Source organism: Dasypus novemcinctus, chromosome 3 (assembly GCF_030445035.2).
Source record: "Dasypus novemcinctus isolate mDasNov1 chromosome 3, mDasNov1.1.hap2, whole genome shotgun sequence".
Taxonomy (NCBI): Eukaryota; Metazoa; Chordata; class Mammalia; order Cingulata; family Dasypodidae; genus Dasypus; species Dasypus novemcinctus.
This window is the reverse complement of record NC_080675.1, coordinates 149,668,544-149,696,293: the sequence shown is the minus strand read 5'-3', so window position 1 is coordinate 149,696,293 and position 27,750 is coordinate 149,668,544. Positions and strand designations below refer to the sequence as shown.

At 52.7% G+C, this 27,750-nt stretch overlaps 2 protein-coding genes across 11 annotated transcripts in view; one reads left to right on the top strand and one right to left on the bottom strand.

Annotated features, from left to right (window-relative positions):
* EDC3 (enhancer of mRNA decapping 3) overlaps window positions 1–13,054 on the top strand; it is a 65,608-nt gene extending 52,554 nt beyond the window's left edge. For all 6 annotated transcript variants that reach the window (XM_058294498.1, XM_058294503.1, XM_058294499.2 and 3 more), the window contains 3 exons: window positions 4,279–4,432; window positions 8,014–8,231; window positions 10,672–13,054. In XM_058294498.1, coding sequence (XP_058150481.1) covers window positions 4,279–4,432; window positions 8,014–8,231; window positions 10,672–11,006 — 707 coding nt within the window. In that variant the 3' untranslated portion in view covers window positions 11,007–13,054. The remainder of the gene's footprint in view (window positions 1–4,278; window positions 4,433–8,013; window positions 8,232–10,671) is intronic.
* A 404-nt stretch (window positions 13,055–13,458) lies between these two features.
* CLK3 (CDC like kinase 3) lies at window positions 13,459–27,706 on the bottom strand. 5 transcript variants are annotated; one of them, XM_071214293.1, is made up of 13 exons: window positions 27,540–27,706; window positions 23,993–24,144; window positions 23,119–23,335; window positions 21,185–21,296; window positions 20,871–20,937; window positions 18,473–18,589; window positions 17,524–17,690; window positions 16,198–16,292; window positions 15,975–16,104; window positions 15,605–15,687; window positions 14,969–15,048; window positions 14,538–14,628; window positions 13,459–14,331 (listed from the first exon to the last, which is right to left on the bottom strand). In XM_071214293.1, the coding sequence occupies exons 2-13, from the start codon at window positions 24,142–24,144 to the stop codon at window positions 14,266–14,268; spliced, it is 1,377 nt and encodes a 458-aa protein (XP_071070394.1). In that variant the 5' UTR covers window positions 27,540–27,706; the 3' UTR covers window positions 13,459–14,265. The 5 variants fall into 5 exon arrangements, with proteins under 5 accessions (XP_071070394.1, XP_071070392.1, XP_004476690.1 ...); XM_071214291.1 differs by having other exon boundaries at window positions 13,459–13,954; XM_004476633.4 differs by having other exon boundaries at window positions 13,459–13,874.
* Window positions 27,707–27,750: the final 44 nt, after the last annotated feature.

Below are 27,750 nucleotides of genomic sequence, written 5' to 3'. Positions count from 1 at the left end.
AGTGCGCCCGTGAGGAAAGCCGCCCAGCGTGAAAAGAAAGTGCAGCCTGCCCAGGAATGGCACCGCCCACACTTCCTGTGCCGCTGACGACAACAGAAGCGGACAAAGAAACAAAAAAGCAGACAAAGAAACAAGACGCAGCAAATAGACACCAAGAACAGACAACCAGGGGAGGGGGGGAATTAAATAAATAAATAAATAAATCTTTAAAAAAAAAAAAAAAGACATGAGACATATGCAGCTAAAGAGGAATGAGTTCAGATCTGAGATGACACTTTTTTTGGGGAATCTTGTTATTCAATAAAGCCTGGAAAGGTTTGAAGGAGAGGGGAAGATGTCCATGAAGGAAGGCTTGGACATGGGGGAGAAGTGCAATGGAGCGTATGAGAACATGTATATGTGTCCATAAATTGAGGGAAAGGCCCGAAATCATATGTACTGGAATGTGCAGTGCAGAAGTGTCGAAGACAGGAAGGAAAGGTGGTCTGCAGCAGGCACATGAAGTAGCTGGGCCACTCAGTTCCATGGCCTTGAAGAGTTGATCCTGGCCTCATGCTGTGGAAACCAGCTGTGCAGGGAGTAGGTATTTTCTCTCCTGGCCTGTACTGAGTGTGCTTAAGATGTTTCTTGATACAGTAAGATTGATGAAACTCTAAGGAGTGGTCTGCTTGTCACGAACTGTATAAGCAAAACCCTACCAACTGATTTTACTGCCTTGATTCCCAAACAATAAAGGTCCACCTTCCAACCCAAACATAATAATTAGGCTTGGCTCATGTTCAGGCTTTGGCATTGTTATTGTTTGCAGTTTACACGCTATGGTCTTGGTTCCCTTCCTTTGGAGTTTATTTTTACTCCCTCTGCTTGTTTCTGATAAGCCAGTCAGTCTAGTTGGACTTCATGCATAAGTGTTTAAAAGGAAAATTTTGTGGTGCTCACATATTCTTGTAGAGAAGCAATCAGAATAGAGTACAGTGGGGTCTTAGGCTCTGCAACTGGCAGACTATTGGCAGAAGGGGTTCTTGGCCTTTTCTTTCCCTGGGCTACAAAAATACGTCATTTCATCAACAGTGCCCCCTTTCCTGCCACAGACCAGGGAGGAGAGGATAACAGGCACATAGCTTCCAGCTGCAGGATCTAGTCAGCCAGGATGGGCTTTGCTCTTCTCTCCTTGTGACCTTAAGGACTTTTGAGAGAAAGCTAGCTGAAAATGTTTCAGTCTTTCCCCCGGGAGTCCTCAGAAGGGGAGGGGGGCAGTGCCTATACTCAGAGCACAAGTGCCAGACCAAGAAAGAAAGCTTGATTTGTATGGTGGCAGGCTCAAGACTCACTCCCTGACTAGTTTCAAATTCATCAGAAAGAGAACTGATAAATAAATGAAGAAATGCCTAGACTTGAGTGAGAGCTCTACCTTGCGTGACTTTGCTGGTAAAGGGAGTGTTTGAAGCAGGCAGGTTCGTGACTTGTTTGACAGGTTTAGGGTTGTTAGTGGCCTAGGACTCCTGAGAATTTGTTCAGCTTTTTCACACTGCTATCAACGGTTCCTAATTAATTCTGATAATATGTGCGTGTCTGAAGTAGGCCATAAAAGTGGCTGTTTTAATCAGCTATTGACATGCAAGGTCAAGCTGCAGCCTTCATAATTGGCACCTGGGACACCAAACACTGACATTCAGAAAGGGGTGGGAAGACAGACTCAGTGCTCCTGTTGGCATTTTTTGTTGCCTCTGCCCAAGATGGGAATAGGACTCAGGCAAGACTTAAGAGTACAGTTAACTAGCAAGAATTGTGTTTATTTTGATATGTAGACTTTTTTTTATCATTATTAAACATTAAAATTTTTATTATTCTACCTTCCCTTGAGAGAATACAGACCTGGGTACTTATAGGGTCAGTCATTGTGCTTGGCTTCCTACTGTTAAAAACATATACGGGTGGGAAGCAGATTTGGCTCAACTGATAGAGTGTCTGCCTACCACATGGGAGGTCCAGGGTTCAAACCCGATGCCTCCTGACCCGCATGGTGAGCTGGCCCATGCGCAGTGCTGATGCGCGCAAGGAGTGCCATGCCACGCAGGGGTGTCCCCTGCATAAGGGGCCCCGCGCACAAGGAGTGTTCCCTGTAAGGAGAGCCACCCCACATGAGAAAAGTGTAGCCTGCCCAGGAATGGCACTGCACATACAGAGAGCTGACGCAGCAAGATGATGCAACAAAAAGACACACAGATTCCCAGTGCTGCCAGACAAGAAACAAGCAGACACAGAAGAACACACAGCAAATGGACACAGAGAGCAGACAACAGGAGGCTGAGGAGGGTAGAGAAATAAATTTAAAAAATAAATCTTAAAAAAAAAAAAAACATACAGGGAAACAGATGTGGCTTAACCAACTGGGCTCCTGTCTACCATATAGGAAGTCCAGGGTTCAATGCCCAGGGCCTCCTGGTGAGGGCACGCTGGCCCACATGGAGTGCCAGCCCACGCGAGAATGCCACCCCGTGCAGGTGTGCTGCCCTGCCTGGGAATGCCACCCAGCGCAGGAAAGCCACCCCTCACAGGAGTGAGGGCCAACACGGAGAGCTGGCCGCAGCAAGATGACACAACAAGAGACACAGGAGAGAAAATAAGAAGATGTAGCAGAACAGGGAGTTGAGGTGGCGCAAGAGAATAATCCCCTCTCTCCCACTCCAGAAGGTCCCAGGATTGGTTCCTGGAGCCACCTAATGAGAATATAAGCAGACACAGAAGAGCACACAGCAAATGGACACAGAGATCGGACAACTAGGGGAATGGGGGGGTGGGGGGAGAAATAAAGAAAAATAAATCTTTAACAAAACATGTATCTGAATCTTCATTCCTTATCATTTTAATAATCTTTGCAGGCAGGACTGGCCACCTGATAGAACCTCAAGAAATTTCTCCTTACATGACCAGTGAGGAGAACAATTTTTTTTTTCCCATATAGGGCTCTAGAACAAATGAGATATGATGAACCTCTACTTTTAGAGTTAAGCCAGACCAAAGATATCACTGTGTTTGCATCATTTATATGTTTGAGTACCTGATGAGAACTTGCCTTCCTTGATAAATGTAGCTAGGACAAGTTGAGGAGGTGGATGCTGATAGAAATAAAAGGCTTATTTTCCTACTTTGAGTAGTTTACAGGCTCTAAAAAGGTAGCTGATGAACCAGTCAAAGCTAGTTACATTCAATTCCAGGAAGACTTGCTCATTAAAATCTGTATTTGTTGATCTGTCAGTCAGTGAGACCGAATAGGGCTTGTTGGAAAAGGGGCTGCTCTCCTGGGGCCAGCCCAGTGACTTGAGTATTTGTAAGATGGCACTGGCATCTTGGAGGGCTAGAGACTCAGTTATCAAGGCAAGAGCTTTCCGTTACAGCTCACAGTTTTTGAGTTTGCTGTTTATTTCCTTTTCTGAAAGGGCTCCTAGTATGTTAATAGTGATGCATATACCATAGACTCAATTATACCTGTTGCTGCAGACTTTGCCTTTGAGCCTAGAAAAACTGGGTGTACTTTCAGTGACTGTGATTCTCCCTAGCATTTATGGTGAATAAAAAATGTTAAAAATTCTGAGTAGCTTGAAACAAGCCATAGGTTACTTTCCATGTAACATTTTCCTGTGGTATTAATATTGGGTTACACTTATCCCAAATGACAAAAAATGACCAATTATTTGAGAAAACAAGTTGCTAGCTGAATTTCTTAAGCAAAGAGGAAGGGCTAAGTAGAAGAGAGGAGGAGGAAGAAGTGGGGAGCAGATGGGATGAACACATCTTCTTGCGTGGAAATTGATGAGAACAGGAGGGATAGACGATCAGGAGGGTTAGCTAGTATCTGTTCAATTTCTAGGGAAGGTTAAGGGGCCTGCTTGTAAGGAAAATTTCACTGCCAGAGATGGCGCTTTCTCCTAATATGGTTGATAGATTGTCATTACATGCTCTGTGTAGGCCTTTTCTTGGTGGTATCGAATACCTCTTAGTTGATTTAGCCTTCTTGGTCTGAAGCTAACTTCTGAGGGAACTTAAGTTAATTCCATGGTAACCTGGAACAAGTTATTCAGTTCACAGACCACGCTTGAGCTTTGGTAGAGGGCTGCAGAGGATGCCTCAGTCCCAGAAGACGAGGTAGGTGGGCCAGGTGAGGGTCAGTCTGAAAGCCTCAGCTGTCGCAGAATCCTGGAGAGGGTATACCTATTTTTGGACCTGGTTTCCCATAGCCATGCTCCCTTTCTCTCCTTGCCTCCTTTTCAACTGCAGACTCCGGCCTGGTGGTCCCAAGTGTTTCCTATGAGCTGCATAAAAAGCTGTTGTCCGTGGCTGAGAAGCATGGGCTAACTCTGGAGCGGAGATTGGAGATGACAGGCGTCTGTGCTAGTCAGATGGCACTGACCCTACTCGGAGGACCTAACAGGTAAATGCCTCTGGGTTGATGGAGGCTGAATATGGGGTGCTAGTCCTCTGCCTCATCACCATCACAGGGCCTCACACACAGAAGAGTTCATTAAACGGATGCTCTTGCTCTCATATATGTGAGTATCTCTATGACACCACTTTCCTGGCTGCTACCAGGTTTCTTTATTTATGTCTCTTTTCCCCCATCTGTGCAAGTCCTCATTCTCCCAGTGAACTACCCTTTGGCTCTCTCTTTCCTGACATCAGACAATTTTATTATGGACATCTCCTGATACCCACTTTGAACCAGACCATATACTAGGTACTAGGGATTCAAAGACGAATGCAACACTGCTCCTATGCTTAAATAGCCTGGTGAGGTCTCCAGAAAGTACAGTGTTGTGGTAGAGGAAATGGAAAATCCTCCAGAAAACCATTTCTCTTACAATCTGGAAAGCCAGTCACCCTTCCCAGGTAGAAAACTGTAACAATAAGCCAGGGAACAGATGATGGTCCCTGACCATGGATCTAGGGATTAGAAAAGTAGATAGGTGGCAATTTTTTTTCTTTTTTTTTCTTTTTTTTTTTCTTTTTTTAGGTAAAATCAACAGGGCAAGGTAATTGAATGAATGTTGGAGGTCAGGGAAAATGGATTGTTGGTGATCCCCGAACTTCAAGCTTTCTGGCTTAGATACCTTGGTTGGATGGTGATAAAATTCACTGTGACAAGAAACATGGGAAGAAGAGCAAGTCTTGGGGAGATGGTGGGTTTTGTTTGGATATGTTGAGTTTGGGATGCCTCTGAGATATCTAAACAAACTTTCTGGATCTGAAGTTCAGAATAAGGTCTGGGCTGAAGATACCGGTCTGGGAGCCATCAGCTTACAGATGGGATAAGAGTAGGTGAGGTCCCCTAAGGAGAAGGGTATAAAGAGAAGACAGGCCCAAGAATGGCATTCTGGGGCGCATCAGCATTTAAGGCACAATTAGGAGGATAAGGAGTTTTCCAGAAAGGCTGAGAAAGAAAGAGGGTTAAGGAAACCAAGAGGGCATTGTTTAAGAACAAAAAAAATAGTGTTTTTAAGAAGAAAGAAATGGTCATCTGGGGTATGCTGAGAGGTCAAGCAAAATTGAGTTGACAAGCATCTGTTGGATTTGTCAGTAAAGAGGAGGACATTGGCCACCTGGTGGGAGAACGTTGCCTAGAGTGGGGAAGGTGTTTTCCAAGGAGCATGTTAGATCTCATTTCTCTGAGCAGCACTCACAGAACTGGTGTCTTAACACAAAAGGAGGTTGTTTGCCACAGAGCTTCTTAAGAGCCATTGTCCATCACTGTTTGGGAGATGGATCCTGGGTCCTTGGCTTGTGCTTCTAGTTATGGTGTTTGGAGGTCTTTGCCAGAATAAACCTACAGCTCCTCACTCCATTATCTTCCCTTCCACCATGTCCCTGGTGATGCTGCGTTTGGATGAAAGTCAGCTCCTGATTCTGAAGTAGCCTTGATACAAATGACTTGATCCAGGCTAGATATGAAAGTCCCCTCCTTGCTCCTCCCCTCTTGCCCTGTAGAGTTGGGGTGAGCCAATAGAATCATCCAAAGGAGGGGATTAAGGGGTGCCCCCTAAGGAGCATCAGGCCCTCAGGTCAGTTGGCTGCTGCATCTACTCCCAGAGCAGCCATCAGGGGTTATCTGAGGCCATTTGGAGGCTCCCCAGGAACAAACAGTTCTTTGAAGTTTGATGTATGTCAAGCACAGTATAGGTTTTCACAGTGCTTTTATCACAGAATTTAATTTTTTTCCCCCTAGTCAGGGGGAAGACGTTAATTCACTTTTTTCTTCTTTATTTTCTTTTAAATGTTGCATTCAAAAAATATGAGGTCACCATATATCCCCACCCCCCTCACCCCACTCCTCCCACATCAACAACCTCTTCCATCATTGTGGCACATTCACTGTACCTGGTGAATATATTTTGGAGCACTGCTGCACCACATGGACAGTGGTGTGGTCTACATTGTAGTCTACACTCTGTCAGCATCTTTCCCTGCAGCACCACCCAGGACAACTCCAAATCCTGAAAATGCCCCCATGTCATATCTCTTCTTCCCTTTTCCTACCATCAGCAGCTACCGTGGCCACTTTCTCCACATCAATGCTACAATTTCTTCCATTACTAATCACAATAGTTCCACAGCAGAACACCAGTAAGTCCACTCTAATCCATACTCTATTCCTCCATCCTGTGGACCCTGGGATGGCTATATCCAGTCCCCCTCTACATCAAGAGGGGGCTTAGCAGCTTTTAAGTGGTAGAGCCAGGTCTCCAGTCCACATAGATCTGTTTTACACTCTGCCCCCTACTCCTCTGTGTGTGGATGGCATGTTCTGCTCTGATCTTCTTGATTGGGGGGTAGGGTGGTTGTGGTGACGGAATGAAATGCCTCAGTGGGAGGGAGAGCCAGTTAGGGAATAGACATGGGTGAGTCAGATGCTGGAATCCTGTGGCATCTGTCTGAGGGGAGAAGTGCACATCATATTTACTCAAAATGCAAAACTGGGAAAACAAGAGTTTGGTGTCTATATAAAATACATTTTTTAAATTCCCCAAAATTTATTTGGCAGGAGGTGTTTGAGACTTCTTGACTTGATATTTGTCAACTTCCTCTCTTTGAGAGACCAATACTGTCACCGCTGTGCCCTTAGGGGCCTACAGCCTGTTTTATGCTGTCCATCTCCTCCTCCTTCCCCTGCCCCATGGGCAGACTATCCTGCCTGTGAGTTGGGCATAGCTCCAGGGCTGATCCTCCAAACCTCCTTACTTGTGCTTCTCTGATTGAGACCAGTGGGGTCTCAGCTTTCAGTGGCCAGGAAGCTGGAATGGACTATTCGAATAGGCTGTGGGTGTCCAAGGCAGCTGGGCAGCCCTAGCCTGCTGCCTCCTATATGACTAGTACTCTAATGATGACCAGCATTGATTGTTTTCTGTGTGGCAAGGGCTGTACTAAGTGCTGAACATTCATTATCTCATTTGATCCACATAACTTCCTATGAAGGAGGTCCTAAAGCTATCTGCAATGTTGCTTTTATTAGCTTTCTAGCAGCCTAGTAAAGAGAACTTGAATTGGCAACTGATGGAAAACAATTTACAATATTCTGTTTGATACTTGCTGTGAGTTTGTTAGGAGTTGAGAAAAGGGAAAGATTAGTGTGAGCCAGAGTAACCAGGGTAGGCTTCCTGGAAGAGGCGAGTCTTGAGCTGGATCTCAAAGAAAAGACAGGTCAGAGTTTGAAAAGTGGAAGGCTTTCTGGGCAGGGGACATAATTTGAGCACAAGCAAGGACAGAATGATGAGACTAGCCAGGCTGAGGGGAGCAGCTATGTGGGGGAAGAAGATCAGAGAAGCCTGTAGCAGTGATAAAAGCCTTTTTCCAGGCCACACAGTAGAGCAGTGGGCTTTGGCCCTCCCTGAAGCCTGGGACTTGGTGAGCAGCATGAGAGCACTCAATGAGCAACAGATGCCTTCAAGTCTTGTCTAGTATGAAGTGCAAGGAATTTTCAAATCTGTAACTGGTGTTGCTTTTCACCACCTTCTTTTCCAGGTTGAATCCCAAAAATGTTCACCAGAGGCCTACAGTGGCCCTGCTCTGTGGCCCACATGTGAAAGGGGCTCAAGGGATTAGCTGTGGAAGGCACCTAGCCAACCATGATGTTCAGGTCATCCTCTTCCTGCCCAACTTTGTCAAGATGCTGGAGTCCATTACCAATGAGTTGTCTCTCTTCAGCAGGACTCAAGGCCAGCAAGTGTCTAGCCTCAAAGGTGAGCCCTCGTGTACTAGTTTGATGGGCTGGTGGCGCCACCCTGTGGCAACAGATGGAAAGGCACCACATGCGTAGCGCTAGTGCTTTGCCGGTGTCTTACAACTGTTAAGGGACATGCCCTTGGCGACTTCCTTGCTTCCCTTCCCTTCACTCTCCTCCCTACTCCACTACTCCTCTGGAGAGCTAGGGACCCATTTACTCATTTCACAAATACTTATGGCACTGTTCTTGGCACGGGGGATATAGAGTAGATTTTTAAAATCCATGCCTCTGTTGAGCTTACAGTCTACTTAGGAAAGACAAATAGATGGGTTAGTAACATTCATATTAGGTTAGGTGATAATAAGTGTCATGAACAAAATAAAACTGAGAAGGGAGATGGGAGGGAGTGTTAGAGGGTGGATCAAGTGTAGGAGATAGGGTTATAAAATAGACATATATGGTTCAGGATGTGAAGGGCCTTGTGGATCACTGGAAGGCTTTGGGCTTCTTCTCTGGTGAGACAGTCATTGGAGGAATAAGTAGGAGAATGGTAATTAAACTCATGTTTCAAACCATCATTCTGGCTGCTGTGTAAAAGTAGACTCTAGGAGTACAAAGGGAGATGTTAAGAGGCTCTTGCGATAATCTGAGAGAGAATGGTGACTAAGACAGAGGCCTAGTGGTAGAGCTGGTGAAAAGTGGTTAACTCTGAATCAGTTTTGAAGATGGAGTCAACAGAGCAAATGGGGGTGGGGTCGGGAGGATGGGTGAGAGAAAGAATGGCGCCAAGGTTTCTGACCTGAGTAACTGGAAGGATGGCGGTATCTTTCACTGAGGTCAGAAGACGGTGGGGGGGGGTGGAGAGGAGCAGAAGCTCAGTTTGAGATACCTATTGGACATGCAAATGAAAATGTTAATTGGGCAGTAGGATCCAAGTCCCAAGTTAAGAGTTCCAACCCAGAGTTATGAGTGTATGGATGATAGTTAAAGCCTTGATGATCCTGGATAAGATTACCTAGGAAGAGAGTAGATTGAAAAGTCTGAGCCGCTTGTTTAGAAGTTCGTGAGTTGAGGAGAAACCAGCTAAGGTGACAAGGAAGAACAGACCTGTGAAGGAGGAGGAAAACCAAGATAGTATGGTACCTGCAAGCCAAGTGCAGAAGGGAGGGTGTGGTCAGCAGGTCACTGGAGGTTACATTCAATGAAGATTGAGAATTGACCACTGGGTTTACTGGTGTGGAGTCATTGATCTTGACAAGAGCAGTTTCAGGGGGAGTGGTGGGCCATACGTCTGGAGTGGGTTTAAGAGAGAAGGGGGAGAGAAGTATTGAAGAGAGCAGATATGAAAGGGCCTTAACAGAGATTAGATGGCAAGTCGGGCAGGGCTTGAACCTTCACACTCAGGCCAGATTCCTATGGGCACTCTAGATGCCATGCTGTCTTGAGAACCTCAGGGCCCACCACTACCACCCCCAGGAGCCTGATTTTGAGCAGGGAAGCTATTAGTCTCTGAGAAGTGTCATTCCTTTAGGCTGACAGCTGGAAAGGGGCTTGGCGTAGGTTTCCATTCCTGGATTACAGAACATGTTACCCTGTTCCTGGCTGTTCTGGCTGCCCAAAAGACTTTATATCCCAGCTGCCTCAGGAGCCATGTCTGATGATGATGACCCCTTGAGTTTGATCTGATTTCTACTGTTCTCAAATCAACCTCTTAGGCTGGCTCAAGACTTAAAGGGACATGCTGTTGAAACAGCCTGTTGTTATACTATCCCAGAGACCTGTTTATAGCAGAGGAGCCTTTTTTAAATGCCTGGGAGAACAGTGATAGGTTCCTTACCCACTCTTCCTCCCCCTCCCCCCGATGGCTCCCTGTGTGTCTGTGTGCTGGTGCTTGTCTTCCTTAGGAGGCATCAGGAGGGGTGGGCACCCAACTGCTTGAGCCACATGTGCTCCCTCCCCCATAAGGTTGGGATGAGTGGGATACCCATTCCCATGACATAAGGAGCGTGGCCAGAGTGGAGGGCAGGCTGGCTCAAGTGACAAAGTAAGCCCCAACTAAGCATGCTCTTGCCCACTCGTACTTCCCTGAACCAGACAAGAAACAGCAGTCAGTTCCTGTTTCTTCTCGGCCCTGGGCAGGGCTTCCCTGTGAGGGCTATCTTGGCAGTAGACTCGGAGTCATATGTACAGGGACTTGTCTGCAAGGCAGAGGAGGTAAGGGCCTCATGCACACTCTTGCAGGACAGTGCCTCAGCCAAGCTGCTCCATGAGGGCAGTCCATCAGGCTTTCATGCCCTTGGAACTCCCAGGGGCTGGGGGCTGGGTTAGCCTATGGAGTGGCATCAGAGTATTGGTGTCCAGAGAACAAGATGCTCTTGGAGCACCTGGGCTCTAGTCACAGCCTGGGCTGTTCTCTGCTTACAGGGAGTTTCAGATGGCACTGTTTCCATCCACAGATCTGCCCAGTAGCCCTGTGGACCTGGTGATCAACTGTCTGGATTGTCCTGAGAATGCCTTCCTGAGGGATCAGCCCTGGTACAAGGCAGCCGTGGCCTGGGCCAACCAGAACCGGGCACCAGTGCTCAGCATAGACCCTCCTGTGCATGAAGTTGAACAGGGCATCGACGCTAAGTGGTCACTGGCACTGGGCCTCCCTCTGCCGCTGGGGGAGCACGCAGGTCGCGTCTATCTGTGTGACATCGGCATTCCCCAGCAGGTATTCCAGGAGGTGGGCATCAACTACCACTCACCCTTTGGCTGCAAGTTTGTCATCCCACTGCACTCTGCCTAGAGGGGCTCTGGGCAGGCCGGATCTTGCAGTCTCCAGCCACTCCTAACACCAAACTTGACAACGAACGCCTTAAGGATGTGAAGCTTCAAGGATCTTGTTAATTTTTTTTCTCTTTTGGGTTTGTTTCATCTGTGAGAGATCAGAACATATTTTAAACTGACCTGTCACCTGCCCTTAGCCAGGGAAGGCTTTTCCACTGGCTGTCGGGCCACAGGCCAAGTGCACAGTGGCTCAAGGTGTCTCTGCACTCAGTCCCCTGCGTGGCCAGGTGGAGCTTTGTTTACAGACATAGGCAGCTCTCAGACTGTTTCAGGTTTACAGCCATTGGGCCTGGGCGAGTGCCTCGGGGGTAGAGGGTGGGGCACATCCTCTCTGGGGGCATGTACCTTCTCTTGCAGAGCTTGTGGCTTCCAGGTCTCCCCCTTTCCCCCAGTAGGGGCAGCCTTTTCTCTAATCATGTAGAACCAGCTGTGCTGCACTTGTCCACTCATTTTGAAGGCTGTGACTAGGCCTTCTCTCAAGCCCTACCACAAGTTGATTTAGGAGTTTTTGACTCCTTTTCTTAAGCTGGTCCAAGTTAATCCTTTCCAAGGTTCCTTCCCTCCTTTCCACTCCATCCCTCTGAGAGGCAGGAAAGGGGTTGGCATCAGGATGGTGTTATTATATTGGACTTTTATACTGTTTTTCTGTGGTCTTCAGAACAGGTAGTATAAAGTTATGTTATTGTAGCACCACAGTGCCCATCTTGCCAGCAGTGCCCCTAACCCTCTACCCTCTCTAGCTGGGGACTGAGCCTTTGCCAGTTGGGACCAGAAGCCGCTTTTAATATTCAGTATTGGGGAGGCCCCTGGGGGAGCCTGGTGCTGAGCCAGAAGAGGCTCCCTGGTGCTTCTGTTCTAGACCCCCACTCCTCCCACCTCGTCCTCACATACACACACCCCTTTCCACTCCCCTACCCCCACTTCTGAAATCATCCTCTGCTGCTGTCATTCCCAAGCAGAACATATGCCCCTCTCCTGCCTGGGTTCTAGCCCAGTTCCTAGACACCTGGGTTTTGAACCTTATATGGTTGTCCACTCCAGATGGACAGAGGCCAGCACCTGATCTCAAAGATGCCAAATGAGGCTAGTTCCAGATGAGCTGGCTCGTGGGGCTCGGCCAGAGGAACACACTGCTGCTCAGATCCTCACCTTCACAGGCCTAGGCCTTGGAGGCTGGTGAAGCATGGGGCTTGCCAAAGGGTTTGTGCTTTCAAGCCTTTTTCCAGAGCATCAGGCTTCCTTCTCCTGTGCCTACCCACTCGTTAAGGGGGCGACAGTGGGAGGGTTCACCAAGGATTGTGGACACAGGGTGGCCCTGGTACCAATGGTTTCAGGCTATTTATCACTTTTCTTGTAGGAGCATAGCCAGGAGCAGATGAGGAGGGGCAGAGAAGGCTGGTCCCTCCTGCCCTCCTTCCTCCCATCCTCGAATGTTAAATTGTCTTCAGCAGTGGGAGGAGGCCAGCGGCTGTGAGCCTTGTGCTGCCGTCCTCTCTGAGCCTCTGCTCACTCTCAGGGTCAGGAAGCTCCCAAGAGGGGCCCTCTTTAGAGGCAGGCCACAATCCAAGGAGCAATCCTGGGTACCAGGCATTGTAGTAGGCAGCTGTTAAACAGGTCCTGGCTGCCTGGTAATGAAGTTAGGTACCCCTGACTGGGTACAATGGAAAAACCAGCTAGACGAGCCCCTGGCCCAGAACACTCTGCTCACCCTAGTTAAGTTGCAGCAGCCCTGGGGTTGACAGCCTTGCTGAGGGGCAACTAGGAGTTTGTGACCAAACTTCACCTTCTCTCGCCCCAGATGGCACTAGGGCCTCTCCTTGTCCTCAGCCTGGGCCTTCTCCAATGGTATTAAAGATAAGAGTGATTCCTCTATTTTCAGCTCTTCTCAGAGGCATCCGGCCCACAGTGCCCAGACCCCAAGGTGCCCCTGGCAGGTGGTCAAGACTGTCACTCATGCACCTCTTGGGGAACCAAAAACCAGCACTAAAATAAAGCTGAATGATTTGAGTCCTGTGATGTGTGGTGAACTGCTCTGGAGGCTGAGGTACTGTCTCCCTCAGCCCCAGAGCCCACCTGGATCATCTCATAGTACACCATAGTCGTTGGCCACCCACAGCCCAGAGTCTCCAACAAAACCCAGGCCGTGCGTGGCTAACTGCAAAGGGATGCTTCCCTTAAATTCCTTGGGGATTGAAGGTAGAGGACAGAGTAGGGAAGCAGGCAGGAGACAATGCACAGGTGCCTTCCACGGCTGCTCGGCAGGCCTGCCCCCTCAGCCCCACCTTCTCGTGTGCCTGGCCAAGTTCACACTTAGCTCTCCACAAGCTGAACTGCTAAAAAAGACTTTATTAATAAGGTCAGGGAAGGGAGAAGGCAAGGACCCTGGAGACGGACACACTGGTACCAGGGGGTTACAAACAGTAAGAAACACTTTATTATTTAACTTTACAACATATAAATAGCTTGGGTCAAATCTGTGCTTTCTGGCAGCTGGGCACCACGTCTCCTCCCCTGCAGGCTCCTGCCTTCCTTCACATTGCACTGTTCATTGGGTGGCTCTGGCCCTGGGGCCCGGTGGTAGAGGCTGGAGAAAAGGGGCCGGGCAGCCCAGTCCCGACCTCCATCTCCTCCGTGCAGTGGCCTGCGCCTGTCATCTGCTTGGGTTGCGGCTGTTGTGGAAGGACCGCTCCTCAGGGGTTAGGCCAGCAAAGAAGGGGTGCAGCAGGGCCTCCGCCAGTGTGATGCGCTGGGCAGGGTCAAATTCTAACATCCTCCTCATCAGGTCAAACAGCTGCACGTGCTCCAAGGAATCTTGGAGCATGTAACTCTGCTCAGGGACACAAGGTGCTTCAGTGTGATGGCAGGTCGTGGGAAGCCACAGCAGGTCCCCTTGCCTCTGAAGCTTTGCTGTACTGGGCAGAGGAAGCAGTAATGCCTCCAGGAGGACACTACTTCGGCCCTCCTGGACAGAAAACAAGCAGCTCCTTTCCTTCATGCCCATGTTTAACGTGTTGGTCTGAATCAGGCTACCGGGTGTCTTGCAGGGTTGGTGCCTCTGCCCCCACATGCAAAGTCCTGACAGGTGAGTAGACATCACCTCTGCAAATTTCATTTGTCCAAGCACCAAATACAGTTGATAATGGCTTCCTGGCCATGTCTAGGTCTTCCCTCCCCATCAGTCCTGCCTACTTCTTCCCCAAATTGAGAGGGCAAGAGGGTCAGGAAGCAGCAAGGTCTCTGACATCTGGCTCTTCTGGTGTTCCCCATTTATATCCATAGCCACCCTGTGGGGAAGGAGTGGGGCTAAGAGTCCCTCTGGGGCAGTTTGCAATAAGCCCCATTGCCAGCACCCAGCAGTCCTGGGTACAGCCTCCCACAGAGGTGGAATGAGGAAGCAGCCTTTAGCTGCCTGTCCTGTCTCTGTGCTGTGTTTGCCCAGTGCCTGGGATTTCCTTGGCATGACTTGAGCTGGGGGAAGCCAGAAACTGACCTTCAGAGGTTTGCAGTTCTCCTTCACATACCGGCCGTCCGAGCTGTTCTCATCCCAAACCAGGCCCCCTTTGTAGAAATATTTCTGCTTCCTGAAAATGGTGAGGAAGGGTCAAGTGGTGAGTACCAGGGGACAAGGCTCAGTGGGACATGGCAGGAGGGGACAGGAGATGGCAGCTCCTGGCCAGCTCAGGGACAGTGGCAGCCTGGGACGTGGCAGCAAAGCCAGGCAAGGGGCCCTGGCCTGACCCAGCAGGGCAAGGTCTGGGTAACAGGTTTGCCAGGTCGTTCAAAGTGGGCTACAGGGAAAAAGCTGCTAAGAGCCTGGAGGAGCCATGGACTTCTAAGAAAAACTCCACCACCCTGTCGACTCAGCCAAGAAGGGAAAGGCCCCTAGGCCATCCCTGAGGGAGCTAACCAGGGGGTCCTTACCTGGTACGGTGGATCATGTGTGATGGGATGGGTCCTAGGATCTTCTCCATCATCACCAAATGTTCTCGGTTTTCATGGGTCTGTGGATGGTCAGGGACAGAGGAGGTGGGGTCAGTACCAACTTCAACCCCCTCAGGGAAAATAAGGGACCAAAAAATGGGTAAGAGCCCTTCCTGCCCCAGGAGATACAAACCCACCAATAGCACAACAGTCGTAGCCTCTGACCTGGTGGCAGCCTGTTCTCTCAGGGCCAGGCTCACATGCACCCCAACCCCTGGGGCCCTTCAGGTGGCCTCATCCATGGCTGCACAGAGCTCTCTGGCTTTCTTTCCAGAACATGCCTTGTTCCATCCCATCTCCATGCCTTCACTTGGGCTGTTCCTGTTGCCTAAAATGCTTACTCCTCTCACCTTAACCCACCATCTTTGATGGCTGAAGGGTCCTCTCTGAGTGCTCCAGCTACACTGACCTTTCTTCCCCTGAGCCCCTCCAACCCTTGAAAGTCTGAATCTCACAACGTGGATGACTAGTGGAGGGTGGACAACACCTGTCTCCTCAGTCACGTGGGGATTCCCACACCTGCAGCTTATCAGAGCAGCAGCTCAGGATGGTGGAGCCACATGGGGGAGGTTATACCTGGAAGAGTGTGAAGCCCCGGTAGTACTCAAAGAGAATGCAGCCGATGCTCCAGACATCACAGGGCTGTGCCCAGCCCAGCTCTGAAAGCCAAAATGGGGAGGGAAGAAGCTATGAGTTCCAGCCCTGCTCCCAGCCTTGAGGTCACAGGGCAGCCTCCACACTGGGTGGTAGGATTTTTGCCTTGTCTCCTTAAGGCTGAGCCTACAAGGCCAAGTCAACAGCCACAGTAAACCATGACACTGACACCTTTCTCTGAGACAACACTGCCGACCCAGGGTAGCAGACAAGACAGTCGAGCACACCCCCACTCTGTTCATACCCTCCCGAGAGTAACTGAAAGGCCTGGGAACTGTATATGGTCACTCACCAAGAATCACCTCAGGTGGGCGATAGTGACGGGTGGCCACGATGGTGGTATGATGCTCATGGTCAAAGGTGGCACTGCCGAAGTCGGCCACTCGGATGCTGGTGTTCTTGACTGACTTCTCCTCACAGCTCTGAAAAGCAAGGGCCGGCCACCAATCAGGACTCTGCATCCAGTGGGTGGCCCACCCCCAAGCAGGGTCTCGCCCTCTCCCCACCTCCAATACCTTGTGCTCATTGTAGAGGGTTTCAAACTCAGAATTCACAAACAGAATATTCTCTGGCTTCAAGTCTGTGTGGGTCAGTTGGTTCTCGTGTAGAACTAGGGAAGTAGGGGAAAAGGAGGGCAGCAGGCATTGAGAACCTAGTCTGGTCTTGCCAACTCAAGCTCAGACCGCCCCCCCTCCAATGCCAGCAACTGCCAGAGACCCTCATACCCCTAACCATGGCAAAAGGGGCCAAGGGAGCCAGACCCAATTCTGGCTCTCCACTGACCTCCCTCTCCCGGTACTCTGTGCCAGGGGCCCTGGGGAGTTCTGATAATTTAAAAGGGGATGGGCTGTATTCCATTTCAAAAAAACCCAAAACTTTTGCTTCCTCTGGAGAGGCCAGGCCTCACCCTGCCTCAAGCCAGAACTGCAGCAAAATCCTCAGGTGGTTTCTCTCCCTAGCACCAGCCACAAAATTTGTGTAGCCCAGTGCAAAATGAAAATGCAGTTCTGCTTGTTAAAACTGAAAAGGTCAAGATGGTGACAGTAGAGCATTAAACCAAGCACAGGGCCCTGTGCACTACACAGGCTATATCCCCCCACACACTGGCCTGCCTCTGTTCCCCGCCCTGTGCAGGAAGTCTGCCTTTCCCCTGTAGCCTCTGTCCTGCAGACAGAAGCTCCCTGCCACCTGTCACTTTCAGGCCCAGAGTCCTCATCTGGCAGTCAAGACCCTCAAAAAATGGTATGGCCCACCTTTCCCCAACACGAGGCCACTCCACTGCAGCAAGTCTGAGCACGTGCCAGGCTCAAGGCCTTTGTTAGCAGTTCTGTACTTAGACTGCTCTTCCTGTGCCCTCCATTACCTGGGCCCTGTGTGCTCTAGCTCCGGGTCTCTCCAAGGAGCCTGTCCTACTCCAGCCATCTCAAGTCCTGCACTGAGCACTCTGGCTGGCAGTGAGGCAAGAGAAGAGGCTCAACATGAGCAGCACTTGGGGGGGGGGGGGGGACTCTGCCAGCCCAGCTTCTGCCCTTTTATCCTAGGCACGAAGGTGGGAGGTGGGGCTGATAGCTGAACTACCTCTAGAGTAGTAGCTCTTTTCTTTGTCTCTTCTGGAGTTTCTGGGGCAGGGGACAGAGGCTGGCTCAGGAAGGCCCTGGCTATCCTCCTCTGAGATTCCTACCAGAAGACAGAAGGCCTTCCAGTCACAGGACCCTTGTGTCTCTGAGGCCAGCAGATATGTAAGCTGGCTGTGTTGGAGTGAATGGGGGAGAATGTGACAAGCAGGTGACACTGCTGCAGGGTATGGCTGCCCCATACTACATTTGAAGGTGGATACTTACATCGAAGAGCATGACAGAGCTGGTAGGCCATGTGCCGGACATGTGGCAAGGGGTAAGGCTGGAAGTTATTCTCCTTCAGGAACTCAAACGTATTCTTTCCCAGGAGCTCAAATGCGATGCACATGTGGCCGTGGAAGTTGAACCAGTCAGACATCAAGACGCACAGGCTGGGGGAGAAGGATGAGCGGGGGCTCAGGCTCCGTGCTGGGGGGCTACACCCCTCAAATGAGGCCAGACCCCACTCCCTCTAGGCCACAGGGTCACACGCCATGATAGAGACAGACAGGGAGAGATAATCAGTTAACACAGCAAGAGGACATCTCACCAGTCCTCACATAGACCAGCTTTGAGCAAGAACACTTCCTGCTGTCACCCACCTCACCAACTGTCTCCCATTCCATACTGATAACGTGGGGCTCAGCCCTGCCTCAGACTCGCTTGGAGCAAGAGGTGGAATAATGTGTGTATGCTGCCCAGGCCTGCTGCGGCTCCACCCGCCTCCCCCACTCAGCCCAACTTCAAGAGGGCAGGTCTGTGTTGGAATCACTCGTCTGCCCAGGCCTCAGCAGTGCTTGGAGGATGTATTCATCTTCACTCTGCCATAGGCAGGTGTCCCTCTGGATATCTCCTGCTATGTGACAACCCACTCAGTTTCATATTGATTATTGTGTCTCAAACCTACCACAACCCAGTGAGGTCCCAATTACCAAATGCAGGGATGGGAGACCTGCCTTGGAACACAAAGCTGGGCAGGGTGGAACCTGGAAAGAAGTCCAAAGGCTCCTTCCAGCAAGACTCACTTGCCAAACTCCCCCAGCTCAGTGTGGGGAGAGGCACAGTGCCAACCAGGTGGATGGGGCACTGCTCTGTCTGGGGGTTCAGGCCCTTGGGGCTAAAACAGACTATGTCCCCATGGAAGGCTTCCCTCCCACTTCTGGCTGACACTCACAACTTGTTCTCTTTGTCCTTCTCCTTGATTTTTTTGAGAACGTTGATTTCTAGCCGGGCAGCCTCACGGTACTTGCCCACGTTGCGGATGATCTTCAAGGCAACCTGAGACTTCCCTCTGAGGGGAGGAAGCAGGTTCTCATCAGTAGCTGCCCATCAGTGCCTAGCCTTTCCCCCACCCGCCATCCCAACCCAGCAACTCCCAGAAAATGCTACCCTGAACCCCAGATACAGGGTCTGCTCTCAAGAGAGCAGCTACTTCATGCCCAGCCTGCACCCCACAACACCAGGCCTCTGCCCTGCTAACAGCAAGTGCCTTGGCATCTGTGAATTAGTGCTCTTGGCACCCGTACCAGCCTTGGGCTTTCATGATCTCTGCCACTGCCACCTCCCACAGGAGAGAATGAGCAGAAGAGTAGAGGCTGATCCCACTGACCAGTGCTGGCCCCAGAGCTCACTTGGTAACCCAGCCTGCAGGTCAGTTAGCCCTAACCTGACCAGTCCACCCCCATTACTATCCTCTCATGGCACTTCCTGACTCTCCTGAGCATGCTTCCAAGGCTGGGCAATCAATGCTCCCCTGGGGTGGGGGTAGCAGGGGGGGAAGGCCTGGTATGGGTGCCAGGAATGGGGAACTCTTGCTGTAAGGCCCTGGGCACCACCCTTTACCACACTCCTCTCCAGGCCCATCCACCTACCCACCCACTCGCCACAAGCATGTATTGTTGCCACTGAGTGCCAGGCACCCTTGTTAAGTGTCCAGTGAGGATTTTAACAATTCCTGCTCTGCACTCTCCACACCCAAACCTGTCATATAGGTCCCCTTTCCAGGATATGAGCAGAGACGCAAACCACCTCCTGGGGTGCAGGTGCCAGGGTCTGTCAGGAAGGGATGGCTATGGGTCAGGTGTCCAGTGGCAAACTGGAACAAGGCAGCCCTGGCTCACAAGTTGTGTTCTCTGGAGCTAAAGGGGGGCTTGAGGAAAGGTTCACAGGCCCCACGGCGGAGGCATCCTCTAGAGGATCCCCTGCTTTTCACTCCCTATCCCATTTCCCCAGAATTATGGGTCCTCAGGGCAGGAAAGGTCATCAGAGGAAAGGCTACCCACTCCAGCCTCCTGCTAGACCTGGTTCCCTCTGCACTCCAATCCTTAGGACAGGCAGTGTAGCCCTTCCAAAGGCAGCCCCTGCCAAGGCCAGCTGACTCTGAAGATAAGGCCTTTTCTTTTGCTGAGCTAAATTTTGCCTCTTTTTAACAGCCCTCACTACTTCTGACTTTCCCTTTGGTTCTCAGGGGTTTCCTGAACCCTGTGCCTGCCCCTTAGTGACAGGCTCACTTCCCTCTGGCAAATGAAAATGTTACTACCCAGATAGCTCAGCTGCCCTCATGTATCCCAGCTCTCAAATCTGCCAGGTCTCTACCTGGTCACATGCTCTGGACAAGGCATAGTCTGGACATGGGCCCACGAGTACCAAGCAGTCTTTACACGGGAACTGGGAACGGTCCTGGGCCATGGTCTCACTGTCCTTTCTGAGCACCTTCTTCACGTGCCTGACCCCCTCACTGTGGGAGAACCCTGCAGGACAGCCACACCCAGCTCCACCAGAAAACAGCCGTGGCACATGGGGCAGGCCCTGACTGAGTTTCTTTATTTCTAAACCACTGGGAGGGTCACCCATGGGCAGCACGGGGATCAGGTGAGAGAGGAGGAACCCAAGCACTCGAGGCAGAGCACCACATCAATAAGCAGGCCAGGAGGGCACAGAGGCAGCCAGCTCCCAGGTGTGCTTCCCCAACCCAGAGCTAAGGGGGGTGGGGAGATAAAGGGTTCCAGTCTTGGGGACTAAGGGGACAAAAGTGCTTCACTATTAAGCCCCCAGCAGCACCCCAACACACAGGAGCACTCGGGCTCTTGGTGAGCACACTCGGTAGGGACCACAGCCAGCCCGAGCCACGTGGGAGCACGCAGCTGCCCGCTTGCTGGGGAAGCCCAGCGTCCGTCCTCTCGCCTGCTCCTGCCCAGCCTTCCCGCAGACCCCCAGAGGCCGGGGCTCAGGCTTGGGCTGGGATCAGCAGCACGCCCAAGTCCCCTGCCAGGCTGGAATGGAAGGAGACAGCAGGAGGCCCTGGGCTAACATTCACCGCTCCCAGCCCTGGGCAAACTGGGGACGGGCAGAACCATCCAGTGAAGAGTCACTCTCGGGCGAGGAAGCCATGTGCCTGTGGTACCACGATTCCCCCATTATCTCAAGGACAAGCCAAACACCAACTAGTACAGGTCACACCCTGCCTTGGTGCTTCCCTTCAAGAAAAAACAAGTTAGGTTCTGCTGCCTCTCCTCCTCAAGGCCTCGAGCTGGCTCTCCCCGACGCTGCACGCGGAGCGGCCGCCTCCTCACCTGGCGTGGTCCAGGCACTCCACCACCTTGCCGAACGTGCCCTCACCCAGGTTCCCCACGATCTCATCTAGGAGAGAAGAGAGGCGGGCGTGAGGGCGGCGGGGCGCGGCGCCTCCACGGCCACAGCACGCCAAGTCTCAAAACAAAAGAGCTCTCTCTCGCACGGCTACGCTCTTTAAAACAGAAGTTGCTAGGTCTGTGTCATTCAGGCAATTACTGGTGGCCCCGGGAAGGCGCCACGCGCACTACGGCCCCTCCAGGCAGGAGAGGTCAGGTCTAACAGGGGGGTAGAAAGTAGAGAGGTAAAGTTTTACGAGAGGTGGCTGTACATCGCTCTTGGAGCCAATCGCCGATCCGGCACACCAGGTGGCCCTCCTTGTCATCTTCCACACTTCGGCTGCTGCGCTTACTGCTCTGTTGGCTTCTCTGCATGCACCGCCCCCCGAAACGCCATCCGACCAATCGCATGGTAGGCGGTTCCGATTGACAGATTGAGGTGTCAGTCAAAGGCAGAGGTGGAGACGGTGAGGAGCCGGTGGGTTGGTTGGTTGGATTTTCCAGATCCCAGCATTTCATAAGGCACACAGCATATATAACGATAGGGATATTGCAAGGGACACGTCAAGACACAAACTGACTTCAAAAACAGAAAAGTAAAAACAGCTACAGGTATGTAAAGAAAACTCGGACATTATCTATAAGGAAAGGCGCCGCAAATGCTCAAAAAGACGACCGGCCTCTGCTGCTGAGGGCCGGACTGCGTGGAGAGCCGCAGCCCTGACTCCCTCCTCCAGTGAGTCTCCCCCTCCCGGTCCCCGCCGGTAGCTTTGGCCAGAGCTGAAGATGCAGTGAGAATGGCGCAAGAAGGCAGCCGGTCCAGTCTGCGTCCGGCCATCCAGACCATCCAGACTGGTCAGCAGGCCACTCTGGCTTCAGCCGCAGAATTCCCCGCCTGTCCTCAGCCGCCTCTGTTCTGCCCACGCAGCCTTGCACGTGCCTGACAGCTGCCAATCAGGACCAAGCCGCTACATGCCCCCAGACGGCATCCTTAGCCAGATGTGACCACCACGACCAGAATCGGCTTCCTATCAGCAGCCCTCCTGCCACGAGCCTCAAGCAGGGCGGGGCCCGGAATCCTCTAGGCCACTTGGCCTCTGGGCCTCCTACCACTGTGGCCCACACAGGCCCCATGCCAGCTCCTGCCCTGGCCTGGGCGCCCAAGCTGCTCCTGAGCCTCACGACGACAGAGGGCACCAGAAAGAGAAGAAACGGAGCCACAGACCTACACTGCCATCCTGTGGCAGCGTGCAGAGAAGCCACCAGGCCATGCTGGGCTCACCTGCAGAGTCATCCTCAACCCATGGCCACTCAAAGAAGTCACAGAGAGAGCTGGGCAGAGAAGATGCCTGGGCCCTCCACTGACCCCACCACCACTCCCCAGGGGCCTCGTGGCTGGTAGGAGGGAGGAAGGATGGGGAGAAGAGAAGACAGCACATAACCCCAGAGAGACACCGCTGACTTTCCTTTCCCAGGGACTGAGTGCAGCATGGGCTCCTGGTCTAGGAGAGACCTGTGCAATCCTCCATGTAGGAACCCTGCCTGGGTGCTGTTCTTGGCATGTGGCTGACAACTGCCCGAGGCCTGGGTGGCCTGGGGATGGGGGCGCGGCTGTTTCTCCACCTGCCCCATCACACAGGCAGCTCCCAGCCCTCTGGCCTTGACTGCCCCTCATGGAAAGGCTAGGCCGAAGAGGGTCGCTGGAGATCAGAAGGGAAGTTCCCAGTGTGAGCTGAGACAAGGCCTCTCCTACTAGGGAAGCACCCCAGCCCTGGGCCTCTGGGAGGCTGTGTGGGGTCGAGACTACGGAGGTGGGGGCAGTTCATGCCAGTCATGCCAGTCAGCTATGTGGGGCGACCTCTGGAGGGAAGGGCTAGACCACAGGCAGCAGTCCCTACTACAGCCCTAGGAAGCCCTGGCTGCCTACATGGTGGGGCCCAGCACCTAGATGGGGAAAGGCCAGGGCCAGTCAGCGCCGGAACTAGAGCCCCTGGGGCCAAGAAGACAGAGGGGCCGGGCCACCCAGTTCAGCCCTGCCCCTGGACCAGACGACACAGACACACACACACACAGGCACACACACCAGTGTGCGCGCAGGGCTGGCGGTACTCACCCAGACCAACCAGCCTGAGAGAAGGCGAGAAAGCCGAGGCCTGTAAGCCCCAGCCAGCACACTCTGGCCACCACTCACCGAGGAGGCGCTGCTACAAGACCTGGTGCGGCGTTTGTGGCAGTGGTGGGCATGCTTGCGGGTCCGATACGGCTCCCTCTCGCGTGACCGCCGACGATGATGGGAACGTGATGATCCATAGCACTCCTCACCGAAGGACGGGCTCCGCTCTTCACACCGGTACACATCACTGTCACGGCGCTCCCGGTATCTCCTCTGGTAGGGCAGGCGGTCATGGCTGCCAAGAGGGTGCAGGGAAACCGGTCAGCAGGGCCCTTCCTCACACCAGCCCGGGCCCCACTGCCAGGCAAGAGACCTGTGGTGTGGCCCTGGTGCACAGGGAGTGGGAGCTGAGGCAGCCGGACAGTGGTGAGAAGGGAAGGGGTCGGGGAGAGGAAAGAGCAGAGGTGCTAAGCCCTCCTTCCAGAACCCTGGCTAACGTCAGGCCCCTCCAGCACCACAGGAGGCAGAGCAATGGGAAAGGCAAGCATGGTGGAGAGCCTCAGTGGCCTTCCAGAGACTGTAACTTCAGCCTGTGGTTTGGGCGGGACCAGAAATGGACATCTGAAAAGGACAGGGGTCTCATTTCTAATTCCCACTGAGGTGAGTAGGGGAGATGCTGACCTGGAAAATGGGGGTATGTTCTGGGAGAAGGAAAAAGAGAAGGCACACACAGTCAGAGAAAGAGGGGGAGGCAAGGACAGCAGCAAACGCTGAGGCCAGGGGTGGCAGGTGAGACCGAGGGGAGGAGCCCTGAGGACAGGGCAGGGACCCAGGACCAAGGCAGAGAGGCAGTGGCCATCTCAAAGGGTCTCAGGGCTACCATAAGGCTCCAGGCAATCTCGCTAGCTCAGCTAAGAGGAGGAGTCCTTCCGCCCACCTCGTTCTCTCTCACCTTCTGGACCGAGATCTCCGGGGGGGAGGCTCCCTGCGGGATGGGTATCGCAGTCTCCCTTCGTGCTCCCGACTGTAAGACCTCCTCCTCTTCCATCGGTAGCTCAGGTACGAGTCTGGCTCAGGGGAGCGGTATCGCTTACAGTGATGCATCTAGGCCGGAAAGAGAGCCCTGCTAACCTGCTGAACACACAACCAGCCACCTCCAGCCTCAAAACTGCTTGGGGCAGCCTGGGCTACTGAAGATGGGGCCCATCGTTCTGTTTGGGGGCAGCCCCTCCTAGGGGTTTATGAAGTGAAGAAGAACTCTGAGGTCACACTGGTCAAACAGCAGACAATGGGGAACACCCTTCTCTGCCAGTGACAAACAGCTGCCTCCCCAGCAAAGCGTCACTGGCCCGAGCACTTAAGGAACTGGGTAAGCTGCCTCCGCCACAACCAGGGGTTGACTGCAGAGAACACAGAGAGAGGTGGTGAGCACCATCTTGAGAGACAGCTGATGGTGGGTGGAGGGGAGGCTACTGTGCTTGACAACCTTCTTGAGTCCTATGAAGTGAATGCTGACAGAATCAAAGGGCTGTTGACATAGAATCAACATAGGGAAGTAAAGCATGAAATAGCTCAAGTTTGGAAAACCCAAAGGTGCCTGGCTGAGGTACCTCAAGGGAATAAGGCCCACGAGTCAGTGTGAGGAGCCACAGGCAGGAGCAGGGGCTCACAAACACTCCCTAGCCCACCAAAGGGTGTGGCCAAGAAGCCCACGAGGGAACAGGACATGGACCCAGGGGAGCTGTCCAGCCCTGCTCTCCAGTATCCGGTCTCAGCACTACTTAAGATGCCAAGGTCCTTAGAGAATCCATGTTTCTTGCCAGAGGCCTACTGAGCACCCCTCCAGCCCCCTTCAAAGCCATGCCAGGCAGCACTTCACCTCCACCATTCATTACTGCCCCCTCTTCTGACCCCCTTGCTTTAGGACCTGCTCCTGTGCCATCTCAGAGTAGCCAGAGGGGCTGGTTGTCTGGCAGGCTTGTCTGCACAAGGAGGCAGGCCAAAAGGACCCCACAACGCTCTCTCTATTCAGCAGGGACTTACACCCAACACTGGAAATCACAAGGCTGGACCTATCACCAGTTGAGAAAGGTAGTTACGTGAGGCCAGCTTCCCATGCCATCCACACTCAAAACTCTGACATTGCCTCCATGGAAAGGCTGGGCAGAGACCGAGGCCAACCTCCTTCGCAACCCTTCCCTTGGCCAGAGCCACCCTTCAGGCGTGCAGTCCTGTGCTCATCTGGCCAGGTACATTTTGTCCAACTGAAGCTGCCCCATCTCAACAGAGGGGTCTGTCAGAAGGAAAGCAGCATAAAACAGCTACCCATTGGTTGAGTAGGGCAACAAGGCAAATCTCATCAAACCCCCAGGAGCTTTTCCATGATCCTGAGAAAGCCACTGCCCTCAATTTCCCCATCGCAGGTGTCTTCCCCTCTACCTAGAAGTCCGTGAGGTGACAGTGGCCCAGCTCCATCAATCCTTGGAGATAAAACAATATATAAAATCACTGACAACTCCCCAGGAGCTTAGATTCCTGTCCTGTTTTTGATGATCAGCTGACTCATGTTTCACTCTTTTCCTACAATTACCTGGGGCAGGTGCCCAAGCTAAGAATGAAAACACTATCACACATCTCACTAAGTGACAGGAAGACACACCAGGCCCTCCCACAAAACAAGTGCGACCCTGCCCATCCTCACTGGGCAGGCAAAGCACCAGAAGACTTGATCCAGTCCATACCAGGCCAAAGATTCCCTCGTGAGATCTACAAGATACATATGTACACACACGTTCACATTAGTGAAAGAGCACAGGTTTCATAGTCAGGTGTCAACCTAAATCCTGGTACTGCCACTTCTGGCTGTATGCTTTTGGGCAAGTTATTTAGCTGTTCTGATCTTCAGCTTTCTCTTGAGGCACAGATTTTTTATAAAGTTTTTGTGAGGACTGAATGTGTCTCTCCTGTAAGTCAGGTGCCTAGCACAAGTCTGGGCCCACAAGAGGTACTGCAGGCAATTTTTCATTAACAAAATCCAGAAGTTCTAGGTAACACCATGGGTGTGTGTTAAATGTGTTAAGGACATCACTACATTTTGTGAATCCCTTCTAAGGGGATTAGGGGGAGAAAGCTCTGGGCAGAAAACCTGAACTAAATCCCAATGCTGCCATCGGAAAATGGAGATAACAACACCTGCCAAACAGCTTGGCAAAGGAAAGGACAATTATGAAAGCTATAAAGTAACAACACAAGGCAATAATAGGAGAAATCATCTGTTTTAACACATTCTAGGCAGGTAAGATACTGGAAAAAACCTGATCCCCGTCCTCATCCTCTCTGCCAGGGCACTAGGTCCCATTTCTCATCCACTGTCTCTAATTCTCTGAGGCCCTAGCCAACAGGCTGCTTAAAAAAGCTAAGGGCCACAATTATGCTTTGGGAGGCCCTGCCTGCACAATGAAAAACGGGAATGTGGATGTGAAGGAAACCAGGTGGAGGATGCCAGCTCTTCTCTGAGCACAGGCCTAGTCGCCTTCTCATTTGCAGCTCCTGGCCAGAGAACTGGGCTGACAAGAAGTGCAGCCAGCCAGGTCAGCGGCTGCCCTCCCGGATCCCAGCCACCCCAACGCCCCATGGTTATTTTTGGCTGGTGCGGCCCCACCACTGCAACCTCAAACCTGCCACCTAGCAAGCCGCCACCACCGGGTGAAACGCTCCTCCTTTTCAAGGGCACGGAGGAGGGAAGCTGGAAAGCCGCCAATTCCGCCTCGATGGGGGGCCTGTCTCAGGCAATTCCCACCCTAGGACCACACTAGGACACCCGCACCCGGAACTAAAGCACCGAAGACTCCCGGGCCGACGAGCAGCCTGGGTATTTGTACTGACAGCTTGACCTGGCCCCTCCCCCGGGCTGGAGCGGCTCCACGATCACAACAAAACACCCAGAGGCGCCTGCGGCCCTCGCTCGTGTTCGTTCCTGCCGCCTCACGTCTCAAGGATCTGAGCCCCTTCCCCTGTAACCGCCGCCAGTGGCACAGAGGGAGGACCCGGGGGGAGCAGGGAAGGCTGGCCTGGGCCACAGTCAAAACTCCAGGCCGCACGAGGAGGAGGGATCTGCGACCGAAGCCCCGAGCCGGGTGTAGGGAAGGATGGGTCTGAAGGCCCCTCCAGCTATCTCAGGTCGCACCCCGACCCCATTCCGCCGGCAGGCATAGGCCGACAGTGGATCCCTGCAGGGGCTGGCAAGAGGGGACCTCAGAAGCCGCTCTGGCTCCGACTCCGACCCCGCGGGATTGAGAGGTCGAGGTCCGTAGTGACCGCCCTCCTGGGGAGAAGCGGCAGGTCAGGGGTGAGAGGTCGGGCCGCGGCCTGAGGCAGGCAAAGGAGGAGAAAGAATAGGCCGAGACCGCCCCGGGAGAGCCCGGACCCGCAGCCAGTGCGCCCGCCCCGGCCCACTCACCCCCCCACCGCCGCCGCCGCGGGCCGGGGCCCACACTCACCGTCTCCCAGGCTCCCGCAGCGGCTAGGCCCCACTCTCCGCTCTGAGCGCCTCTTCCGCTTCCGGCTCCGGCCTCCGCCCGTGGCCGCCCCGCCTCTCGCGTGACGCAGCCGCCGCCAGCCGCGGCTCGACGGGACTCGGTGGCTCAGCCGCTCTAGCCTCGGACTCGAAGGCTCTGGAGGACCCGACTAGTTCCGGGAGGGCCGAGGGGG